The 24,499-nt window shown below is 42.1% G+C and overlaps 2 protein-coding genes across 5 annotated transcripts in view; both read right to left on the bottom strand.

Moving 5' to 3' along the window:
* Positions 1–16,895, bottom strand: part of LOC122624710 (tyrosine-protein phosphatase non-receptor type 9) — a 31,117-nt gene extending 14,222 nt beyond the window's left edge. For 2 of the 4 annotated variants that reach the window (XR_006326502.1, XM_043804386.1), the window contains exons 1-3: positions 8,570–8,846; positions 1,487–1,900; positions 1,184–1,414 (exon numbers count right to left, since the gene is read on the bottom strand). Coding sequence is in view for 3 of the 4 variants with exons in the window: in XM_043804386.1 (XP_043660321.1) it covers positions 1,184–1,414; positions 1,487–1,900; positions 8,570–8,683 (759 nt within the window). In the remaining variant the exon portion in view is untranslated. Of the gene's footprint in view, positions 1–1,183; positions 1,415–1,486; positions 1,901–3,521; positions 3,722–8,569; positions 8,847–16,762 lie in introns of those variants that run through there. The other 2 variants (XM_043804387.1, XM_043804388.1) reach the window with 2 other exon arrangements.
* A 219-nt stretch (positions 16,896–17,114) lies between these two features.
* LOC122623872 (nose resistant to fluoxetine protein 6) lies at positions 17,115–20,661 on the bottom strand. The gene is made up of 6 exons (XM_043803241.1): positions 20,264–20,661; positions 18,984–19,386; positions 18,842–18,915; positions 18,250–18,779; positions 17,525–18,181; positions 17,115–17,450 (listed from the first exon to the last, which is right to left on the bottom strand). Exons 1-6 carry the CDS (start codon positions 20,547–20,549, stop codon positions 17,181–17,183), a joined length of 2,220 nt encoding a protein of 739 aa, XP_043659176.1. The 5' UTR covers positions 20,550–20,661; the 3' UTR covers positions 17,115–17,180.
* Between the last annotated feature and the right edge of the window lie 3,838 nt (positions 20,662–24,499).

The raw sequence follows: 24,499 nt of genomic DNA, 5'->3' as shown, positions 1-24,499 counted from the left end.
CAGAATAATAGAGAACGCCACAACAGCACTTAAAGGGCCTACAGCTAACAGTTCTCAAAGCAATTGTAAAACAACAAAATTTCCCAGAGAAGTAGTTTTATTTTTTTATTTTTACACAATCTATAATTGGCATTACGCTATAAATGGCATCTATAATTAAGCTGATTTTAAGCTTACTTCTGAAATCATTATTCTGCTATTAAACAAAGACAGTTTAGAAGCCAACCAACAACAACCCAAAAAAAGCTGAAATAAATTAAGAACTTGCCCAATAGCGACTCCATGGATCCCTCCCACTTCCTTTCAATCAACGTGAACCACAAAGTAAATATGAAAAAAGAAAAAAGAAATACATTTGACGCATGACATGAAAAGCCAACGAAACGAGACAGAAATTTTCAGCTTGAAGACATTTTTCCGCCATTCCGTTGATAGAGAATCCACAGGCCACTTGGCACAGAAACCACGGATAGTTGGATGCGCGCATACTGATTCACAGATACGACAAAAAACAAAATAACAAAAAAAAAACATAAATGCGCATATGGCACATGAAAAAAACGCACACACCAAATGAGAAATATCTTTTGCATTAATAGAGGCATGTTTAATATTTTAATTTCAGAGGCCGCCGTGTGCCACGCTTCGTGCCTTTGTGGGGCAAGCTGGGATTGTGTTGCGCTGACTTTTGACTTGCCACGAGCCGGAAGTGCGGCACAATGGGGCAAAACTGCAGGGGGGCAGGCACTGTGATGACAGACGAGCCACCTGGAAATGTGTCGGATTCGTCATCATGTATGTTTAAGAACATGTTCAAAAGTTTTTTATCTGTTTAAATGGTTATGTTAATGACTCAACTCTTAAACAACAAGTACATGAAACTAGTTTTGCATGAACGCACGAAATTCGAGAGCATCTTCTACATTAAATCAGATAACTAAAACAAGAAGTTTAACATCAACTATCCATTTATAATATTTTGTAAAACGAACTTTTAGAACTTTTAGAAACTTTGAGACTTTGGTAATTAAAATACAACATGTTCAGTTTAAAACTAAGTGGAGATTGGCGCAACGAAGCTCTATTTATCATAGAGTTTCACTTTCTATATAGTTTCCAGATCCCCCTAGCAAATTGGCGATAGCTGCCCAAAAGTATGCCACGCTGGCCGATCGAAACTCACCTTGAGCAGTGTGAGAATCTTCTGGGAGAGGTCGTAGTCAAAGTTGGAATACTTGGAGCCGCTCATGTCGTAGATAAAAACGAGACCGGCGCGCTGCGTCTCCGAATCCTGGAGCGCACTGTCCAGCTGATAGACGATGCCCTGCAGCGTGGTTGTGTGCGAAACGCTCAGCGGACTGTGTCGATTGGCGGTGAACAGGGCGATGGCAGCGCCACTGGAAGTGCGTGCGGGCTGAAATCAGAAACGGAAATGGTTATCATCAACGCATTCCTGAAGTAGATGCGGAAATATGTAACCACTCACCAGGATTGTGAACTTGCCGGTCTGCAATTCGGAGCGCAGAGGCTCCACATCCGGATCGATGTTATAGAGATACTCCTTTAGGCGGATCTGTTCATGCTGTTCGTACAGCGAGACCGCTCGCGGTATATCGAATTTACGGGCGTACAGAAACTTGACGGCTGTCGTATGCGAGATGTGGCGCCTTACAGGTGTTGCTCCCCCACTACCACCACCGCCTCCGCCTCCTCCTCCAGCACCTGCTCCTCCTCCTGGCGCCGGTAATTGCACCTGCAGCTGCTGCAACTGTGGCGGCACTACTGCTATTAAGTTCTGCGTGCTGCTGGCTGAGGAGGAGGAAGCTGACGGGGATGTGGCTGTCGTCGTGCTGCAGTTAGCACCCAGATTGTTGCAGAGATCAATGAATTGTTTCACAGCCTGAAAGCAAAGATATGAATATTAATATGACTGCCTTTATCTGGTGAATTGTTTATGAACCCTAAATCAATGCTATCAAAATACACTTCTAGTTAATTCATTGAGTTGCGTAGTAATTACGAGCTGTAGTAAATTTTTTTTGTTCTGAGAAAAACAGGGTATACTATAAATATTTTTGGGTATGTTCCACGAAAAATGAAATAAAAGAATTTCAGAATGTAAATCCGAAGGAAATTCCACAATTTGAGTATTTTCATTCATATTTTTTTACGCAGTGTTTTCAGAAACAAGTTTTATATATAAAATATGGTTATCAATGGGTATTTTAAGAGCAGCAAAAGGTCCAAGATCTTTAAAGAGTAATTCAATTCCATTACATTGCGAATTTATGAGGACAAGTACTGTGACAGTACGAGTTTATCGCATAAATCCAGTATCTTGGCAAATATCTTGGAGATCTGAAAAGATAGCCTCATTAAATGCATCTGCAGCAAGAGAACGGGTTAAACTTCGATGGGACCTCATAGCCATCATAACCAAGTGAATTTACGACAATTGGTTAAATTACGGAACTAGTTCTGCCACTCTGACACACATTAAGTGGTCAACTGGTTTCCGCTTTGCCATTGCATTGATTTGATTCATGGGCATTGAATTGCACTGCCAACGGCTTGCAGATCAATAAAACCGCCGTCTTTATGATCAGCGGAACTAGTTCAGAGCCTGCGGATCGTAAATTTGTGCAGTTTATGGAGTGATGCAAACTCTGTGTTCTCACGACTTCGTGATGCTGTGCAATTAAACACGGTGATCATCTTTCATTTTGAGCTAATGCCTCACGCCTATGATCACATCATTGCCTCTATAAGGCTGCCGTATATTCGTATATGTATATAGTGTACTATGTACATGTATAGTATGCACATTGTGCAATGCCAATGCACTGTGGCCCACCTTATCTGCCTCGAAATGGGGCGAGATTAAGTGTGTAAATGGGAAATATCAACAAATGTGCCACCTTTTGGCTTTTCCGCTTTCAGTCGACTAATCTTCTGTGTCTGGCAATTTCCGCATATATACAACATTGTTATTATATCTTTCGGTGCAGATAATACACATATATACATATGTACATTGTACATATGTACTCCTGGTGAAAAGTGCAAGTTTCATTCATTTCTTAATGGGTCAATCGTCATTCTGGGGGGTTCTTTTGACCCCGTTTCCTATCAAGGTTAATGCAATACGATCCGCGCCACCAAAGTGTCGGATCAACGAAATTAAAACATTGCTTGTGAGCTTGTGGGAATGGCTCAATTAAAACAATTCGTCATTATTGGCGAACCAATTGAGGCTTTATTTCTTTATCTGACTCCCTCGTTATTGAATTTCCAATGTTTATTCTGCGCCGGTTCTTTTTCGCTTACCATTAAACAGGTGCGAATTTCATCAACTGGAAATTGATTCATTTAATACCCCTTCCCTATTCTAGCGATTTTCCGCACCAACTAATTAGACAATCCATATGCCAGACACGACCATTATCTATATATACATTACAAAACGTAGAACGGAACTGAATGGAAGCGTTTGGAGCCCATTGAAAGGGATCATAACCCACCTGTTCGCGGTTGCGACGTCGTTGATACAGATGCACCATGGTCTGTCTTTAGAGTACAACTTAAATCACCGATAGATCATTCGCACTAGCACGACACCTGAACAAAAATAGGATATATCCTCTAGATATGGATGGAGTCTCTTCTAATCCGATCTTCACTATTGGCCACTTTGCACTTCCCTTTTCGCGACACGCCGCGTCCGAAGTTTCTTGGGTACTGAAAACTGCAAACAGTCGCGACCACTTGGCTTCGATCGTCGGGCAGAGCGGAAAACAGCGCTGTCGGCGTCGTCACCGTCATCGACTGGACTGACTGATAGTAGATACACCGGGAGAAACGCAGGTCTTGTGTTAAGACCACCCAGTTTTACATTACAGATTCCTTTTTAATATAGAATCGCATGATCGTGGCTTGATGCTCAAAATTTGCTTAGGGGATTATCATTTTTAAAGATGACTTATAGAAGTTTTCGCCAAGTGCAGCGCCGCTGCTGCGCTGCTGCGGTTAACGAACTGCAGGGGCAGAGAACACGTTGAGCGTTTTCTCGGAAGCGGAGACGCGGGCGGCGCCAGGCGGAGGCATACCAACAATTTGAGTCATGCGGGAGTCGCCGGCGGAGGCGAAGAAGGAGGAGGAGGAGACGGAACCGAAGCCACCATATGTCACCCTTCGACCGGTGCACAGTGGGCCAGATCGGCGATAACATCGATGTTTGATTAGTGCTGCGCCAAGCGATAAGTTATCTAGCAAATTGTGTTCGTGAGAACTCGAGCTTTTTATCTGCGAGAAGAGTTCGCAGAAGTTCCCATTCAATGAAACGAAGCCTATCAATTAGCATGAATTACTCAAGCTGCTCACGTTCTCATGCGAATTGTCATAAATTAATTAGTATTTTTCGCAACACGAAAAAAAAGTGCAAGTTCACGACAAATATTAAAAAAATAGTCATTAATTTTTGCAAGCATTTTTTTTTTTACGAGAAAAGTTAAGGCAGGGCAGATACTGAAATGATGTTTCTGTGAAAAAGGTTTTCTGGCTAAAGATAATGGATAACTTATATCATTATATCATTATAATAGCATGCAACTTGTACCACTGTGCGGGTCCAGGGATTCCTTTGAAACGGATTCGGATGATGTCGACCCAAAAGAGAGGTGAGCGATGCTATGCGTCATCGTATTTATGATCCTCACCTCTTTCCCAGCGATCACGTTTGTTTATCTCGCGTCTTTCTACGAATACATTATCGCAACGAAGTCTGGAACAGCGACTTAATGGTCATGACATAAGACATTCATTTGTTTCGAGGAAACTGACGAAATAAATCCATTCAGGAGTCGAAATTCAAGTCCTTTTATCCGTAATTGGACTATTTACATTGCAAAGCCCATTTTCCATCCGAAAAAAAACAAAACACACAACCACACACATACACATGCTGAGTGGAACTGGATACGCGGTATTTGTTTATGATGTGTCATCCGTCGGGTTTGTGGGTTGGTTGTTTACTTGCAGTTGGTAGCTGGTAGTTGGCCTAGGCCAACAGGTCACCAAGTCGTGTCTAATTTTGGATACCCGCTAATGGCCCCGCGGGCGCTACTTTCACTTTTGGCACGCGGGGATCACGGGGGCGGAGCGGAGTGGGGCGGGGCGGGGCCGGGCCGGACTGGAAATCAAAAAGGTTTATCGGAGAGAGTCGCCCGAATGCCCCGCATTTGTGACTAAGTTCAATGGAATGGGTCAGCAAAGGGTGTACATACATACATACATATGTGATGGGTATGCTGCTGATGTATCATTTCCATGAAAATATCTCAATCAATCAAGTGAGATATGTTTACAGAAGATCATTAGTTCGTTTTGTTCTCATGGAGTTTTTAACATGAACATGATTAATTAATCAAAAATAAATATTGTTTCCAAACTTTTTAGTAATTTCTCAAAAGCTGTTCCTATTATGAAAGGATAAAGTGAAGATTCAAGAATAGCTTCTAAAAATATCGCCTGAAGTGTTAGCATAAACAAAAGATTGTTTGTCAATTATTAGCCTGATGCTAAAGAAAGAAAGATAGAAAGCAGCTCGTGAAGACGGAAGGCGGCTCACTCACTTCCGGTTTCGGTGCACAGTTCGAGTTTAAGTTCTGGTTATGGTTATGGTTATGATTACAGTCAACGTAAATCTCTTGGCCAGAGCCAGTTAATAGAGCAACAACCAAGCAACCAAGCAAACCAAGCAAACCAAGCAAACCAACCAACAACCAACAGCGACCAGTCTTCTTAACTGTTTGCATGCAAAGTAAAAGCGACAGACTTGGCAAAACTGTTCCAATCCGTTTCGTTCGGATCGTTCGGTTAGTTCGGTTCTACCTGGAAACTGTAAAACCGCTTGGGGCCATGGCTAAATCGGTGTCTCCGATCTCTGGAGAAGACTCTTCTGTTAACGGACTCTGAGCATGGAAGCCGCTGGTTGCCAGTTGCTGGTTGTTCTGAAAATCAAGCCAACGATCAGCGATTGGAAAACTCTCAGTCAGCCAGATAGTTAGTTAGATTCGCTTGGGGGAAAAGCTAAAACTAAAACAAAACCCCATAGACCAAACACCATGCAGATTGGATGGAGAAACTACCAACATCGAACAGCAGCCATATCTATCTGCCTGATCAACATAGTAGTTACCGCGCACAGATCACTCATCATCGTTTATGATTTCATTGCTGACTAATCTGGTCGTGAACAATTGCTCTGCAGTAAATGGAGCATTAAATCAGAATATATATATGTACATATATACATGCTTAATTGCACTTGGTCAGTGAGTTGACAGCAGTTGGTCGGTCACTTGGAAAAGGTGAAACACAGCTTTAGAATCTGTATGATGCATTTTCCTGGCAAACCCTCATACAGTAAATAAATGGGATGTTAAATGGCTATATCAAACACCAATAGAGATTGCATAAAGTGGAGTTTAAACAAAAAATCCGTCGTTATCTCACCTACCCCTTTCGCTTTGTTATGATTTTCCATTTCCCCTTATTGTAACCATTCAGCGGAGCTCGGATATTAACCCCCATTGTGTGAATGCACCAGACCCTCCCACAGGATCATCAAACGAGGCTTTGGCCATTATTTACGACTTCATTCCGCCTCCTTTCGACGATTTCCTTTCACAGGATGCAGGATATTGCTGACAGATTGTTGTCTGAGAATATTGCACAGTTTCCAGCAGGAAACGACGCACAACGAAGGGGTTTTTTCTTTCGCAGGAGGGGCCACTTCCTTTCACACTTTCGCAATTGATTCGAAATGCTCTGCTAAAGCGCATTTACTATGCTTCCGCTGAATGCGCAGTCGCAAATTGGTTTACGGGGAGTGATATGGTGGGGTTTATGGGATGGGAAGCGGAGCGGAGAAGACCTGACCCCATGGCGGATGGTGGCAACTTGGAGCTGGACAAAAGACCGCTCAGTTCATATGTTGCCGCTACAGTATGTACAGTATGACCTCTCTAAGGCGAACCACTTGGTACTAGTCGCATAAAAAGATATAAATATTATCGTATTATATACATTTTACTATAGATACAAAATTCCAATCTCTAGATTCATTAAAAAAGAGACTTTATTAAAGAACAACAACTATGCTTTTCAAACGGTTTATCTTCATTGTCTATCCTAATAGGCCCCCCCCTCTTCAGCTAGTCCCCCCGCATTCGTCACGACCATTTGCATATGAACAAATGCTTTTAGAAAGAAATCCAAAGAAGCGGCGAAATTTCATTTGCATGCGAATTGATGTCGGGTCTCCCGTTTGCCTCATGTTTCTTGGGTTTCTTGTGCGATGGGATGTGTTACATATGGGTTCGAATCCGAGTTCCAAACGGAACTTGGCCAATAGCAAAAGAAATGCGAGGCGAAAAACAAAAGAAGCCAGCTGTTGGATTACGAGGCTAAAAAAGCTAAGGGAATATGATTTCATACAACCAAAACCAACAGCAGGTATAGGTTTTCGAAACTATCTGTTAGCATATTTCATAGGAAGAAGCAGATGAGTAATTAGAATGTTTAAGTGCAAAATACGTAGAATCAGAGTGTAGGTGTTTTGTAATAACAACAAATTCCATAATGTTTTCCATGAGTAAGCCAACTCTGACTGAAATGAATTGTTAAATCGATAAAATATAGTATCTAAAAGGTAATTGATAGGTATAGGAAATAGTTGGGCTTTAACATCTTTCTAATTTAATGACTGGTGAAAAAAGGACCATTAGCAATATCTCAATTTCAAAGATCTAACTCTCTTGTTTCCCGGTATTAGCCAGTTTAATACTCGATTTTGGCAGCCCACTGAAGTGTAAGGCTTTTATTTAACACCAGATCAGATAAGATAGCTACTTGGTATAACTGAAATGGATCCATTCTTTCTCTCTTAAGACAAATACAGCATCTGAGATAAGTGAGTGAGTGTGTTCATCTCGCTTTCCCGGTAATTCTCAGGTTGAAAGAAACCAACTTCGCAGAAGTCTTTGTTCGATGGTAATGAACTAGAGAAGAAAGAACAGCAGAAGAACACATCTTAAAGCTCGAGAGAGCGCAACAAGTTGAAAAGGAAAAGAAGGAGCTAAAAAGGCAAGCTAAACTATCTATAAATAGCGCAGGAAAAGAAAAAAGATGCAAGTAGAAGAGAGTGATCACACAGGAAGAAATAAATTGGCAAGCAGAAAAAAACTTTAATCAAGTACCTTTTATGTGCATTTACCTTGACAAATATATTAGTAATATATTTAAATTTTGATAAAGTCGTTATGTAAGTCTGGGTTTGTATTTTTATGAAATCTAGTAGAACCCAATATCATAGCTTAAAAAGACTAAGCTCATTCGTTCTTTCTTTCATATTATTTTTTTCGGTGTTCTAAAGAGAGCACCTAGCAAAAAGAGAGCATCCTGAGGTGAGAGACAAGCAAAGCAAAGCTTAGAAAGTAAAAATCAAAGTCATATGTAAGAATGAGATGGATGTGCGCACACGCACACATACAAACACACTGACACACACCTTGCCAATGCACAGGAAGAGACGCCGATGACAGCCGCTATCCTGCTCGCTCCTGCTGCTACTATTGTTGTTCCTATCCTCCTGCCTGTCCTTATTCCATTGCGTTTGCTGCATTTTACGGCATTTTTCACACACCCACACGCTGGAACAAACACTATATTGCACACACACACACGCACAAAAACAAATAAATAAATAATAATAATTTAATTCCACATCACAGCGAAAAGACGCGAGCGCACGAGGCGGATGAGACGAGATGAACGCGCGTCGACTGACAACAAACAATGAACAGTGAACGGCGAGACAGCGAGAAACGCAGCCAGCAGCCTCTGTCGGCGTCGGCAGAGCTGCTGCGCATGCGCAGAAGAGAAAGAGGAGCGCACAGTGGGTCAAACAGGTAATCTAGTTTTTTTTGATAACCAAAATTATACGTAAGCAGTTGTTCTTTCTACATTCTACAATTAAGCTTAGGACTCAGAGGTGTTCAAAATTTTAAAATACAATAAAACTACTTTATATATATATTAATACAATAATTTTGCAGACACACAAAACGTATGCCATCTGAAACGCCACTTTGTCCACTGTGCTGCGGAGAGAGGCTGAGCGAGTGGAGCTGCGCAGTCCGCCCATTACAAGGTGTTGTTGCTGTTGTTGCCGCTGCCGCTGCCACTGACACAGTTCAATGTCAGCCGGGAGCGGGAGCGAAAGAGAGGGAGAGAGGAGAAAACGGGAGCCCATGTTAAGATTAAAAGGATGCCCATTAACAGTGATCATGATCTGTAATTCGCCAGCAAGTACAGTAGAACCGCCAAAACCAAACCTCTTGTAACTAGTAACTTTTTTCATTAAAACTCTGATTGAAAATAATGGTTTTTAATTAACCTGTAAATTCTGCGAGTTCCGTTTTTTTGTTCAATTTAAGGAGTCAATGTAATCATGGCTTCTTCCACAGGGAGGTCCCACTGCATTCTAACAGAAGTGCGTAGCGAGCTCAGTTGGGAGCCGTCATGAAAATGTTGAGGGGGCAAAAAATGTGAGGAAAATAACTAAATCAAGCTTAAATCTTAATGCCCAAAGGCACGGCTCGCTGAGCGGCTTTTGTGCTTAATTTAATTTATTTTCTTTGCCGCTGCTCATGACTTCTTATGAAAGTGTTAAGAAATTTCGCCAGTTTCGAGTGTCGCTGGAAAAAATTTCACTTGCTTCGCGTACGACTCACAGGCATACATACATATGTACGTATGAACATATGTACATATCATGTGCATTTGCGAGTGCGTATTGTTTTCTACCGTTTGTGCATGATTATTGTTATTATTTTTCATTATTATTACGCTTTCTTGTGTTTGCGCGCGCCTGTCTCTCGATTATTTAAACAAAACGCTCGCTTAACTCTGTCTCTGTACCGCCAACCACCAACCGCCCCCCTTCCCCTTTCTTCCACCGAGGGGCGTGACATTGAGACAAGACAAAAGCCTCAAGCATCACGCTTCGCTGTTGTTGTGTTGTTGCTATAATAATATTATAATTATTATAACTACTATTGTTGTGGCCGCTGTAGAGCAGAAAACTTTCTTTTCAATGCGTTTTTATACACAAATCCGCATCGAAAAGAAATCACCGCAGCTTAAACACACATATGTTAATATCGACGAATCGATCTGATTGCTACAGTGGGACTTCAGTAAGGGCAACGATTCAGCCGTAAATATAGCTTTGAATGGTTCAGTTGTTTAATTTACTATATTTTTTAATTACACTACTGCAGTGTTCTACACAATAGTATGTATAATTGATCGATTTAGCGAATTACGACTGTGTTTGGCGCCCTCAAAACGAGTTTGATCCACAAATTAGCCACTGCTGTTGACCTCATTCCTCATAGAAAGTGATCACAAATGGGATTAGGGGCATTAGCATTTTCCCCTCCCCCATTATAAATACATATCTATACGATTGCGCAATGGAGCGAGATTCGGAACCCCCCGAAAAACAACGAAAATAAAAACCTGGTAACTGCCTTCGATGATGCGACATATTTCTCCAGTTGGCCGTGGAACGTGACTAAGCTGAGCAATTGAAAGCATTTCTCATTCTCCATTTCTCCGGCTAAAGACTTCTTATGTCATGCCCCCAACTTAAGATTGCTTTATTACGAAGTTGGTAATTTAAATTCAAGATGTACATATGTCCAAAGAAAGTGCTTGCAAGATTTGCGTTACTTGATTTCAACTGCATAAAACGTATTAAATATTCAAGATCATTTTAGATGACAGTTCTAAAAGGACTCACACAGTATATAATAACAATCAATTGTGCATCTGATATTAGATGTTTATTAGTAAGTCTGGAATTCTAAAGCAGAATAAATAAACTGCAAGTGCATTTGGCAGCCCTGTGAGATTCCATATTAGTACCCCCTCCACTTCAGATTGAGTCCACAATTAAGTCTGCCAATATATCCAGTCCATTTCCCCCTCCTCACCATTTCTTTTTATGCTTTTGGCACAGTTGTTGGGCAAAATGCCAAGGGAGCATAACAGCCTTAGAAATGCAAAGGGGGCAAACAAAACAAATGAAATGTTGCCTTTTTAATTATCAGAAATGGCTAAAAACTTCTGAACAGGAGAGCCAGCCAAATGTGGGAGAAACGAACAGCAAACATGTTTTTGGAGCCCTATGTAGGCCAAACAAATGAAAAGCCCCCCATATCACCACATTTGGCGCTCTATACCTCACCAAACATACATACATACCTCCCCCAAAAACTCATTTCTTTTGCACAATGTAAATCGGTCAAACCAATCAAAAGCGAAAAAAAAGAGCAACAATGCCCCCTAAGAGTTCTTTCAACTTGGATTCTGCGTTTTCTTCTAGATTTTACACGTGGAAAAAGATGTGGAAATATGGTTATTGGTAAGAGATTTACCATCTGATATGATCCATCGTTTAATAACTCCATACTAAATAATCAGTGCGGTGACGTCCACTTGAAAAATGTATGAACCTTTAAAATTACTATTGCAAGATAATAATAATATCTGCTTCTTTTTCTCCGTGTACCTTTAGTTTTGATTTTGGTTGGAAATGGTTAAAAGCCCGCGGCATTCGAAAGTGTTGAGGATGGGATCAAGACAAGTTGGGAGTCAAGAGATGAGAGATGAGAGATGCGAGATGAAAAATGAAAGATACGGACGAGATGGGGACACATGTCATTGTCAGGCCGTGGTCCAAATGCAATTGAGAATATATCGCAATGAAGACTTGAGCACGACACAATGCGTTGATAGGAGGATGGCTGGGGGAAGCTGGTGAAGAACAGCGGAAATGGAGACTCAGACAATGGGAGCCCTCGCATTAGAAACTATATAATTGTGTAAAGAACCAACAGCAGGCAAAAGTAAAGCAAAGCGAGGCCAAAAACTTTGCTGGTAATTGTGCAAAAGAAAGCCAAAGAACTGAGAAGAGCCTATGAAATGAAGAGGGATATAGAAAAAGCCAAAAAAAAAATATCCGAAACACCACAGTAAGTTCTCGATAAAGCTAATTCTAACAATGTAAACATTGCTGAATATACACATTTTCTAAATTTTCAAATATATGATTTATAAATATTAAATATATTTTTCCTTACACATTTCTCTTCTAGCTAGGCTGCATTATCGAATTGTTACTGTACTCGCGAAGAAATCTGCGCGAAAGCAACAGCACAGGGCAAATCCACGCCAGCATCTGAAGCTCAGAGGAGGAGCATGAGCATCATCAGCGCCAGATTGGGATTCGGATCCAGAATCAGAATCAGAATAAACTAGCAACGGAGGCGAAGAGCTGCGCCTCCGGTCTCTGAGAGCCACTCACCCGGTCGGTCACATGCGAGTGTGCGAGTCGGCGGGAGTTCAACAACCTGCATGATTGGCATGGTGGCATGGTGGCATGGGAGGCATGGGAGGCATTGGAGGCATGGCATAGAGCGAGAACAACAACAACAAGCGAAACACAATGCCCTAGCTGCACACCAAGTTCTACTCCTCCAATGCCCCGAGAATCAGCACTGGCAATCGCAATAGTTCCAATTATCCATAAGTAAATGGAAAATCGTAATAAACCTCGGACCTGGAATCCGGCCACGATTAAAATGGCCCTACTCAGATAGCCAGACTGCATTCATTGACCCACTTTGGTGGCAAACACACATCCCCGGAGATGAGGAGCAATTGGTTGGCAAACAATCGAAGGGTTAACAATGCCAGAAGGCTCGCAGATTAATGGTCAATTCCTGAGTTCCAGGGGGCGAATAGGGGGTGCAGATTCCGTATGAGCTGCATTTAGTAGTTCTAGAATTTGGAAATAATACTTTTGGTTCCAAGAGAGCCATGTAAGGCATCATTCCATAAATTCAAGACATTTCTAACATACACACTAAGCTCAGCATCTGGTATTTACACAATAATTTAGAATAATAGACAAGTCGATAACACAAACTATGCAAAACAATCCGTTTCACTTGCACCCATACGAGTCGAGTATCAATGAAATATTCTCGAACAATCAGATTCTTGCCTATATGTTTATATACGTATATACCATAAATATCCGCAGGCAAGTGTACTGTAATAATCGCAGAAATTGCGCAATTGAATTTTCCATATGAAAAGCGCAAAAGTTTAAGGAGTTACGAAGTATTTCGTTTGCCCAAGGAGATAAAGTTGTGTGGCATCTTTATAACGAAAAACGTGTACGCCCATCCATTTAGTTTTCTGAGTTATATAGTTGTTTGAGTATTTAGTGCTATTTAATTAAAGTTTAGTGGGTTAAAGCCAGTCAGACATTAGGTTCTATACGAATTCTGTGTGGAGTCTCTACACACCTTTTGTAGTTTTTTTGCGCATTTGTTGCTCTGTCTTTGCTCTCCCCTTCATATTTTATTTTTCGCCAGCTTGTTTATTTTCGGAATATTATTTTTGCCAGGTGCTCGGGGCTCCCAGAAAATGGGAGGGAAGAAAATAACTGCAGACAACCCCCAAACCACCAAAAAATAAAAACACCGTTCCAGTTTTGATTTCGGTCTGGGCGGCTGCTCCACTTTGGCTGGATTGTGGGCTTGGTTCTGGGCTATGCACTATGGGACTATGGGCTATGGGCTATGATAAGAGAAAGAGCACTGGGATTGGGATTGGGAATGGTAATGGGAATGGGGACTAGTACTGGGCCTGACCCATTTCCAGCGAGCGAGCGAACACACACATGGGCCCAGTTGCACAACGTTTTAGTGTTTATTTTCCATTTTATTTATATTCTCCGCTTTTTCGCTTTTAATGAAAGTTATTGTGGCCGCTATCTGTGGCACAGCCCTTGCGGCTTAATCAACGCAAATGAGGAAGCCCAGTCAAATCAAGAACAGGCATAGCAACAGGCTGCCGCCACTTCATCCCCATCCACATCCACATCCACATCCACATCCTCATCCTCCTTCACATCCACATCCCCATCTACATCATCATCCTTTGGCTGTGGCTGTGGCTACCCTGCCCTGGGTTATTGTACTTTAGGCTGGGCTGTGCTGGGTTCAAAATACCGGCACAAGGATGCCATAATAAATCCAGGACAACCGAAAAGGGCAAAATGATGATGATGTTGGCAGGCATGGAAGGAAGCCCAGTTGCGGCGGGTATGAAAAGGACGAGCAGTCAACTGCAATGGGACACAAATATTTCATAACTTTGTAAGCGCTCGCAGCGCAGAGGTAGAGTTGAAAAAAACACAAAAACTACACAAAGGGTTCGTCCGAATTCGTTTTGGGGATTGCATTTGAAAGGGGGGAAACTAAAACGCCTAAAGAATCAAAACATAATTATTAAGGGGGCGCATAACATGAAAAATGTTTAGCTTGTAAGTTAAAGTTAAAGAATTCCCCTGCCATTCGGATTTCAGATCACAACAAGGTATTTTAAATGTGAAAATCCAATATTAAGAATACCAACTGAAGACCCCTTTTCAAAAGAAGTGAGCAGCGCCACTGGCGAATTTACTGCACAAATAAATTTATTTGTGCACATGGAATCCAATGGATGACCAGAAACCAGAGAGTCGACTGAAGTGTTGTCATTGTTGTTGCCCGACTGTCTGCCCTTTTTATGAGCAATTTGATTTATGCATCGAACAGACAGACTGACGGGGTGGTGGCAGCCACAAAAGTTGGCAAGTACATATGCAACATTGAGAACGCAACAATTTGTAGTTAGTAATGTCAATTCAAGTGAAATCAATTGTGCGCACACGAAATATGTGCAAATTGCGGGCAAAAAATAGTGGGCGAAAGCGGCAGAGGCCACAAAAAAGGATGCCAGCAGGAGCTGTCGTTTTCAGGACTTTCCATCGATCGCATTCCAAGTCCTGGCAATTTATCATTTCGCTTCCATTGAATCCAATAATATTTGAAATATGTATATATTGCATGTAAAAAGATTACTTTAATTGGGATATGAAGTTCGCTTAAGAGTGTTTCTAACTTTTAATGGAACCCACTGAGATCACACAAAAAACTGATTAATTATAAATAATTACAACACTGTGTGAAACCCTTTTGAAAACGATAATTAAGTGATTAGAATTTAGAGAATGGTTTAAAAATTCGGAACACTTTCTATATGTATATTTCCAATGATATGGATGGCAAATCAGAAAATAAACCACAAATTGACCTTCTCTCTAATTTCCCACCTCATCACTACCACGTGCAACAACAAGCACAACAACAACAACGATCAATTTGCATGAATGAAAATTTCGCGTTAAAGCAGTTTGGAAGACCCGAAATAAGAATTCCAAGGAAATACGAATTTACGATGCTGGTGGATGGGGAAATCTTGAGAAGAAAATAAATAAATTATCGGGAAAGCACATAAACAACACTACTTCCGATTGGCGTAGAGAAAATACAAAGAAAATGCTGGCGACTTCAAAAGAATTTCGTTATAAAAATTATTGAACCAGAATTGCGAACAAATTTCGAGGAATATTTTAGCCAATTGGAAAATTAGTTTAAGCAATAACAGAAGTAGTTGAATACATTTTACAAACTAATTCGAAAAAAATGTTTCTATATAAGATAAATGTATTAAAAAACATAATTCGGTTGGAGCTTATGAAAATAACAAATTAAATAACAACTAGTTATTATTATTTTTTGGGGAGTTACGATTTGTAATATCATGTGCAATATTTTGAAACTTTATCAAGCGCCTTTTAAAAAGGAATTGGAAATCCCAATTAAATTAATATATTTACTTGATCTCTCAGTCGCTCCGCTCTTCTTCTCGCTCCTCCCCCCTTCGTCTCTCTCGCACCCGTTAAGTGATTAAGCAAACAATGGCAGTACAATTGTGCGCAAGTGTGTGTGTGTGACAGCGGTATTGGGAGCAAAGATTTGTGCAATGCAAAATCGGCCGGCTTAAAAAAAACAAATAAAATGCTGCTACTTTAACGAAGGGAAAGCGTTTTTCCAGCACTCGTCTCTCAGTTTTTTTTTGTTTTTCTACTTTTCTTGCAACTAAACCGGTTTTTGACCCTTTTGCAAGAGCAACAGTAACAACAACAACAATAACTGCACTCCGGAAATCACTTTCCCTAATGAAGCGAACCCACATACACACACACACACAGGCACACACATACGCCCAAACAGGCACTCTTGTTGTTGTTGCAGTGATAAGAGAGCTGCAACGGAATGTGCGAGCGGGAAGGAGACGGAGCGATTAGCAGAGGGGCGGGGGCGGCACGTGTTAACCGATATAAACACGCACAAACACACACTTGCAGTGCACAAACATAGATGCATGCAAACATTGCAATTGCGGAACAACCGCACAAATACCGCCACACAAAAAGTTTGCCCAACAGCACACACACACACACACAGGTAAGCTCGCATAGCGACACACACAAACACACTGGCATACGAATACAGGTTGAAAACACGCACGCAAAATTTCGGTAAACGTTTCGTTAAGCCTTTCTGTTATTAAGGTTTTCCCGTTGCAAGTCCTGTTTTATTTAACCCATGACGATCACTATCTCGCACTGGCAAGTGGGCGTGGCGTGGCATGCCAGTAGGCGGCAAGGCGGCACAGTAACGCGCATAAACAATATTTATTTGTTTGTTTGGTTTATTTTGGGAACGGAACTTACGAATTCTTGTTGTTCTGCCTCCATTTTTACCGTAGAGCTAGTGATGTGAATAAACATGGATGCATCGGGCATCGATGTTTTTCGGGTATCGATACCTTTCGATATGCCCCATTAGTTATCGATGTTAAGCGATTCATCGAGTTACTGCTAGTTGGCGCATTGGTTCGCAGCATTGGCGCTTTTTCTAACAGCAATGTTACGCTACAGCGATTTTAACATTTAAGTCCACTGTTACTATCGCTGTTAAGTCAACTGTTACTATCGCTGTAGCGTAACATTGCCTTAAGTTGGCTTATGAAATTGGGTATAAATACACGAACCGTTTAGTGGTTGAAAATTTTTTAATAAATTAAACTAACTACACACAAAAACTTGGTTCGCATGGGGCAAAAAAAAAATCGTATTGAGGCTGCCGAATCTAGGCCTTGGATGGATTCTCTTCGTTGGTGGGAACGGGCGCTACTTCCGTCTTGGTCTCCTCGACGATCTTGGCTTCCGGTTCCGGTTCGGCGGGAGCAGAGGTGGCTGCCACCGGGGCAGCCTTGGCCAGCTCACCGGGAGTTGGCTTCTTGGGCGCCGGCTTGCCGAATATGGCCTTCTCGATGCCCAAAATGGGTGCTTCGAAGGCCAAAGTGGCGAAGATCGAGGCGGTAAGGGTCATGCCAAAGTCGTGCCACCAGCGTAGGATCTGAAATGGGAAATGGGAAGAGTTCAAGAGTTTAAATCACCCTATCGCGTGGCAAGATTATAATCATTACATACCGCATCGTAGTTGGAGAAGTGGGTGTCCGTCTGCAGACGAGCGGCGTTGACCAGCTGGACAATGCGATGAATGACGTACATGCAGTAGCACAGTCGACTGAAGCCCGTGAAGAAGCCCCAGGACAGGAAGTCATTGACCAGACCACCATGACCATTGTAGCACGCCCACACGATCCAGCCGATGGCCAGAGCCCACGACGTGCGGCTCAGGGGCTCAAAGAAGGCACCTTCGATCAGTGGCGAGTCCGGAGTATCGGGCAGGATGCGCCAGTAGGGTCCCCACATGCAGGCCAACATCGTGCCAAAGGCCACAAACCAGCCGGTCAGTACCAGGGGCTTGGACATCGGTATCTGGCGTCCACGGTTGCGCGTGAACAGGAAGTAGCCGAAGATCACGCCAATCAACCAGGTGGGAATTCGTGTGTGGGTTGGATAGTAGGTCAGCCGCTGTCGCAGATCCACTTGATCGTCCTGCACGCGGAATAGCGTAAAGTCATTCAGCATAAAGGTGGCAAAGGTGCCGCCCAAGCACAGGATCAGTACGAGGACGATGGGCACCAAGGCCTTCTTGCCCCACTTCCACAGCGGAATGAGGAACAGTGGCGATAGGAAGTACAGCTGGGTGTCCACGGCCAAATACCACGATTGTGAGATGCACTAAAAATTTAAGGGTATTTAGGATTCGTTACTATAGCAAACTCGACTTGTGCTAGATGCACACTTACAATGCTGTAGGGGAAGGCATAGTTCTGGACGTAGATCAGCGTGGCCCACCAGGTGTCGGCGCATCTCTTGTCCTGGGTGCCCAGCTTGAACCACATGGGTCCGGCGCCCGAGTACTTGTACAGCGACATAATGTAGAGGACGACGACGGCCACCACCGGCGTGAGTCGGATGTAGCGATGGAAGTACATCATGGGGATGTTCAACTTGCCCTTGGTGCGCTCCATTTCACGGAAGGCACCCCAGCACATCAGCAGGCCGGACATGAAGAAGAACGTGTCCACGCAGAGGGAGCCGTTCTGGACCAACATCGAGTAGGGTGTCTGCACCCAGGTGTAGAACTTGTTCTTGTTGATGTGCGGCAGATCGTAGAAGGTCATGTAGCCGTGGCCAAATACCACCCACATCATGCTGAAGCATCGCAGTCCATTCAGGCAGTGTATCACATTCGGATTGTTCACCTTCTTCACGGTGAAGATCTTCGGCGCATTGGTCAGCACGGAAAAGGCAATCAGCAGTGGCTTCTTGGGCGCTATATAGAAAACGGATCATCATTGGATTATATTCTGATAGACTGAAGCTCGCAGAACTTACCTCCATTGCGAGTCTGTATATAATCGTAGACACTGCTGGCCACCATGAAGAAGATGATCAGCGAGAAGAAAATGCTGTGTGGAACATGGCATTAGTAATGGGATTGGATTGCTATCAAATACAGAAAAACACTCATACTCACATGGCGAAAATGTCAATGCCGCGCAACTCGATGGGTGCATCGTACTTGCAGCGCGCTTCCGTTACCATTGTAAAGTTCGATTCGCTCACATCCTGGCCATAAAAGTGGGTGATGGCGTACTTGAGCAACTCATCGGTCTTGGATGCACTGCACGTCTTGGGTATACAGATGCCCAGCTCGAAGATCTCCGGATCGGTTTGCTTATAGCTAATGCGATTGAACTCTTCGCCGCGTTTCTTAACCGATTGGTAGAACGTGGTTATGTTCAAGCTGGCCAGGCAGTACTGTCCACGGATCTCTGTGGTGTGGGTACTGCTGGCTGCCACACACTCCTCGTACTGACCCATGCTGATCGTGTGGCCCCAGAAGAGACCCATGGGCAAGCGACCCCATGTGTCGGGAACTGCAAGTAGCCGCATATTAGTATTAGGTGTTAGGGTGTTAAGGTGTTAAGGTGTTGAGTGGACATCCTGTTAATAGTGTGTCATCTAATATACAAGTCCTTCACATTGGAGTAGCCACTTTTGAGTGTTCAAGTACCGCATTAGCTTCAAGAAGTGCCGAAGTACATTCCGAAAAAGAAACCACTCCTCCACAGAGATAACAACTTTTGAAGAGCTACAGATTTTGGACTCCCCACCTGCAGGTTTTATGCTGGGGATTTGCAGCACCGATAAGCCACCAGATTAAAAGGTGCCCCCCGATATGATACGGACTTGATAGTGCACTTTACTATGCCGGCTTGGTTTGATGATATACGGGTGTCGTAAATTGCACTCCACTTATGAATGGAATTGTGAAATGCCAGCTGAGATAACGCCAATAATGTGCCATAAAGATGCCAACAAAATTTCATGGGTTATTTATAAAATAATATAGAAAAAAATGCAAAAAAAAAATAGAAAAATGGTCGGATCAGTCTCGTTCTTAATCTGCTAATCATGTTAATAAACTATAAGAAATGTTCCCATGCAAAGCCACTTATCATGTGGGAAATTTCGCAGTCACTCGCCAGATCTAATCAGCGAAATTGAATCGACAGAAATTGATTTGCAATTAAATTTATGGCCCACATAAAAGTGAAATCAAGGCTAAATTGGATTTATGAATGTGGATTTATGAAATGTGGAGTGAGGACTAGGACTAAGCTGTAAGATTGGATCAGAATAATCCTAATTGTAACAATCACTTCCTTAGTCGGTAAATGAGAACTTCCTAGTGGCAATAGTTGAACACTTGAAAAAAAACGTAGTGTATACTACTGCCCCAGCCATGCTTACATTCCAGAGCCCACTCCTCCATGTTGTTGATGGAATCCCGAATGAGGTTGATATCCCGATCGCAGAGCTCATCGTCGTAGGCGCGATCCACGTAGCTCTGAATCGCCTGGGTGTTGGTTCTATTGGCGAGTGCGGCGCGTTGGGAGGCCAGGGTGAAGAACTGGTGGGCAAAGCTGCTGGCCAGCGGTGTGGAGTGACCGGTGAGCAGGTAATTGGACGATGCATCCTGGGCACCGACAGTCGCGATCAGCAGCGCGACTGCCAGGACACCGAAATGCTCCTTCATAATCCTGGTGGCGTGTAGCGTCAATGGATGTGGCTAATAGTGACTAGTATGATCTGGGGATCTTGAGAGCGCGTCGCGGCCACCTGAGGGTGGTTCGTATTACTGAGTGGGCGATCGCAGAGATCGCCTGCCTTTTATAGGCTAGTTCTTGTTGTTTTCATTGGGGTTCCGTTCCGTTCCGTTTTGGGAGCGAGTGGAGTGGGCCCACTTGAGTGGGCAGCGCAGCGCAGCGCCTCGCTAGCGATGACCAAGCAACGCCCGCCCCTGGAGTCTATAAATATTGGCAGCTACTGGTCTTGGAGCCCCCGCGATAAGGGGTAACCTCTCCTCTCCTCGCCTCACCAGCGTCGTCTCCTAATCAAATGGCTTGCATTGCCCACTTTATCGCCGCGTGTGTCTTATCTGGGCCCAATCCACCAATCCCCCAATCCTATCCAGCCTGGTTACCTCATACGCTGTGCGAACTGGATTCTCCAAAACGGATTTGTGAACGCAGTCCGCCGTCCATAAATCCATGTCAAAGACAAAAAAAAAAAAACAAAGTAGTGGTAGTAGTCGCAGTGCTGTGGTCAAGATTGCAGACAGTTCATCATGGCACTATCAGAGGAACAAAAGTTAGACTCGGTTTAATTAAATTACCCAAAAGCCCCGAGGACTTTGGTCCCACGAGTGGCACACCTGAACAGACAATTATACGATCATTTCGATGGGTATGGAAAGTCAAGGTCGATTTGGATTCCGATTTTGGTGGAATAGATATGGAAAACTATAGATAGAAGAATGCATATGGGACTTCTTATAAGATTAAGTGTCTTTATTAAGTAGAATAAATATATATCATATAAATATATTGGCTACAGTTTAAAAGGGATCGATTAGCAATTAAATAAGATAAGAAACGCAACTTTACTTTAGCAATGATCTAATTCCAGTAAATAAATGAAGGAGAATTATTGGATTATAGAAATTCGGGAGAATAAGCTTATTATAAATGTTGAGATAGGGTGGTTAGCCAATTTCCCATGGTCTAAACACTTCCTAGAATTTGAATAATCGAGGCATTTCAAGGAGGTAAAGAAAAAACCCGGTGAAGGAGCATAATCAGCCTTATTTCATTTACCATATCAGGCAATCGTATCTGCGATCGGAGAGGCCACTTGCCCGTGTCTATTGAGATCGAGTGGTGGCATTCGGATAGGATTTTGGATTGGATGACACTCACTTCAGATGGAGTGCGGAACCATCGCGATAGGGAATTGCTGGTTGAGTACTTGTCACCCCGTCCACCAATCCAAATCCTTATCTGCCACTTGCAAATTACCCAGCTGACTAGATTTACAAGATCAGGTGGCTTGCTCTCGTTATTTACCATCACAGGAAATCATTGTAAAGCAGGCGTTGCCAAACTTTTGCACCTGAAAGGCATCGAATCTCAGTGAACTTGGGGGATCCATAAATTAGTTGATAAGCGCGTCTGGATGGCAAAAGTCTCGAGAGGTTAACTGCCAGTTTTGAGTCCGATGAATGAATGTGAATGAATCACTGGATTCGGTTGCCGAGGAAAAATCACTTCTCGTTTCCCACCCATAAAGATTGCAAAATCTTACAGGTGGGAATATGTTTTACTTTTTAAATCTTTGAAATAAGCATATAATCTGTTGCAATATAATCTGAAATGCTTATGAAAGTGTAGCAAAGAACAACGTAAGTTTTACTTTTCTGTTAGCCTTGATATGGACTTTGCGACCCCCCACTGAAGGTCTTGCGTACTACTCACTCGTCTAGGGTGGACCTTCTTCAGCTTGAGCTGCACACCTGTGACACCCAAGTGCCTTACTGCAAGCTAAATCAGTGTCCGTAATTAGAATACCTAGTACTACCTAGTACTGCCTACTCGTAATCACTTTTTTGCTGCCATAACACTCGGGTCCACCTTAGATGGAGCTATCAGAGATCGGATTCTATACGATTCTATACGATTCGATGCGATCAGCACACTTATATCCCTCGGACTTAGCACGTCAATTGGCCGGCACTTGAAACTGTTTGCGAAACATTATTTATAGATCTTCCATGTGACGATGGCACGGGTTGATAATAACGGATAATTCCCTAAACCACACAATATATGTATGTACTTATTTGTAGGAGGAGCGTTACGGACTTTGCACCCAAACAGCCGTGGTTCTCCCGATTTCCGCCTGGCGATATACAGAGAATCGAAGCTTGAGGGGCCATAAATCCTTCGACGAATGTGAATCATATCGACCCAATAATTCAAGGGTACTCCACTCGTAACTCTCGATTTTGAATTCCCCAAATACACAGACGCACCTGTGCTGGCTTATCATCAACCACGATTCCATTGGGTTATATTTAAATTTTTTTTGGAAAATATGCATAGTATATATGGCCATTATCGAGCATTATTTTTGGACAGTGATCGGCAACTCCGGCGATTTATGTATATAATCCAGCGATGATTAGTTAAAAGTGAAGAACTCATTTGTGGTTTAAAGAGCCTTTCAATAAAATAAATAGCACATATTGCATTTCCCGCCATAAAAAAGCAACCTCAGTGGTCGTTCATTTTAATTTCATAATTTTTATTTAAATTAATTTATTTTACACTTTCAAGCAAAGTATTTAGTTAATTACAATGTTGTTGGTTTCTTTTATTTTGTTGTTTTTGTTTGCTTTGTTTTGTTTCGCTTGGTTTGCTGTGATTTTGGATCAATACGACAAAAACAGAGGGGAAATAAAGTAGGAAATAGAGATTGGTAGAAAACAATAATAATATTAATAATTATAATCATCGTAATAATAGTAAAAAAAATATTTATATATTTATGTTTAATCATACACACATGCAATCGATGTGTATGCGTGTGTGTGTGGGTGTGGGTGTGTGTATGTATGTGTGTGTGTTTTGTTTTTGTGGGGACTTTGGGGTTGGGGGGTGGGGGGGGAGGTCATTAAATTAATGAAATCTGATAGAAAAGTCAAAGTCATCTTATCAGCTTAACTTTCGCACTATTTTACAAGTAGGTATTATGTCATAACGGTTTATCATTATCATTTATCATTATCATTATCATTTATCGTTATCGTAATCATTAGCATAAACATTATCGTACTCATTATTAATATTAGTTATTAGTATCAATCGTTTTCTTTCGTTTTTCTTTTACCATTTCTTCTCTCTTCTCTTGATTTTCTTTTTCTTGTTGTTGTTGTTGTGGTTGTTGTGTTAGAACTAGTTTTTACTAAGGCTTGGTTTACTTTACACTTGACTTATCTATCCTTCGCATCCATTGTGTTTTTTGTTTTTGTTTTCGTATTTGTTATTCATTTTCTTTTTCCCCCTCTCGAGTTCAGTTGTTTTTGTTTTTTTGTGTGTTTTCTGGGTTTTTGTTATAAGAAATTACATTTTGTATGCATAATAATAAACGCGCTTAGCAAAGTGCTTCGTCTTCGGTTAACGTTTTCATTTTCTCGTTTTTTTTTTGTTTCTCTTCTGCAGTTCCGTTGCTGCATTAAGAATAAATGTTCATTTATAATTTACAATTGTCGACTTAACTCTATTATATATATATATATATGTATATATATATCCCCCGCTCTCGTGTGATCGATCGTACCTATGTATGTATATAAATGTGTATATAGCGCTGGCTTTAGACTAAGGCTTAAAATCTATGTATCATCCGGTTAATGCGTTTTGTGTTGCTTCTAAGTTTTCTGGTTTTCTGGCTTCCGGTTTTCTTAACTTCCGCTTTCTTCATCATCATCATCATCATCGTTATCATCATCATATATAATTGTAATCACAAATAGTTTTGGAATATGCTCTCTCTTTCTCTCTTACGTTCGCTGTTTCCGTCGCTCTCACACACACAAAACGGTTAAAAAACGATAATTGATGTGTCTTTGCCACTCGCACACACTCA

Source organism: Drosophila teissieri, chromosome X, assembly GCF_016746235.2.
Source record: "Drosophila teissieri strain GT53w chromosome X, Prin_Dtei_1.1, whole genome shotgun sequence".
In the NCBI taxonomy this organism is placed as follows: domain Eukaryota; kingdom Metazoa; phylum Arthropoda; class Insecta; order Diptera; family Drosophilidae; genus Drosophila; species Drosophila teissieri.
This window is presented reverse-complemented; position numbering and strand designations above follow the sequence as displayed.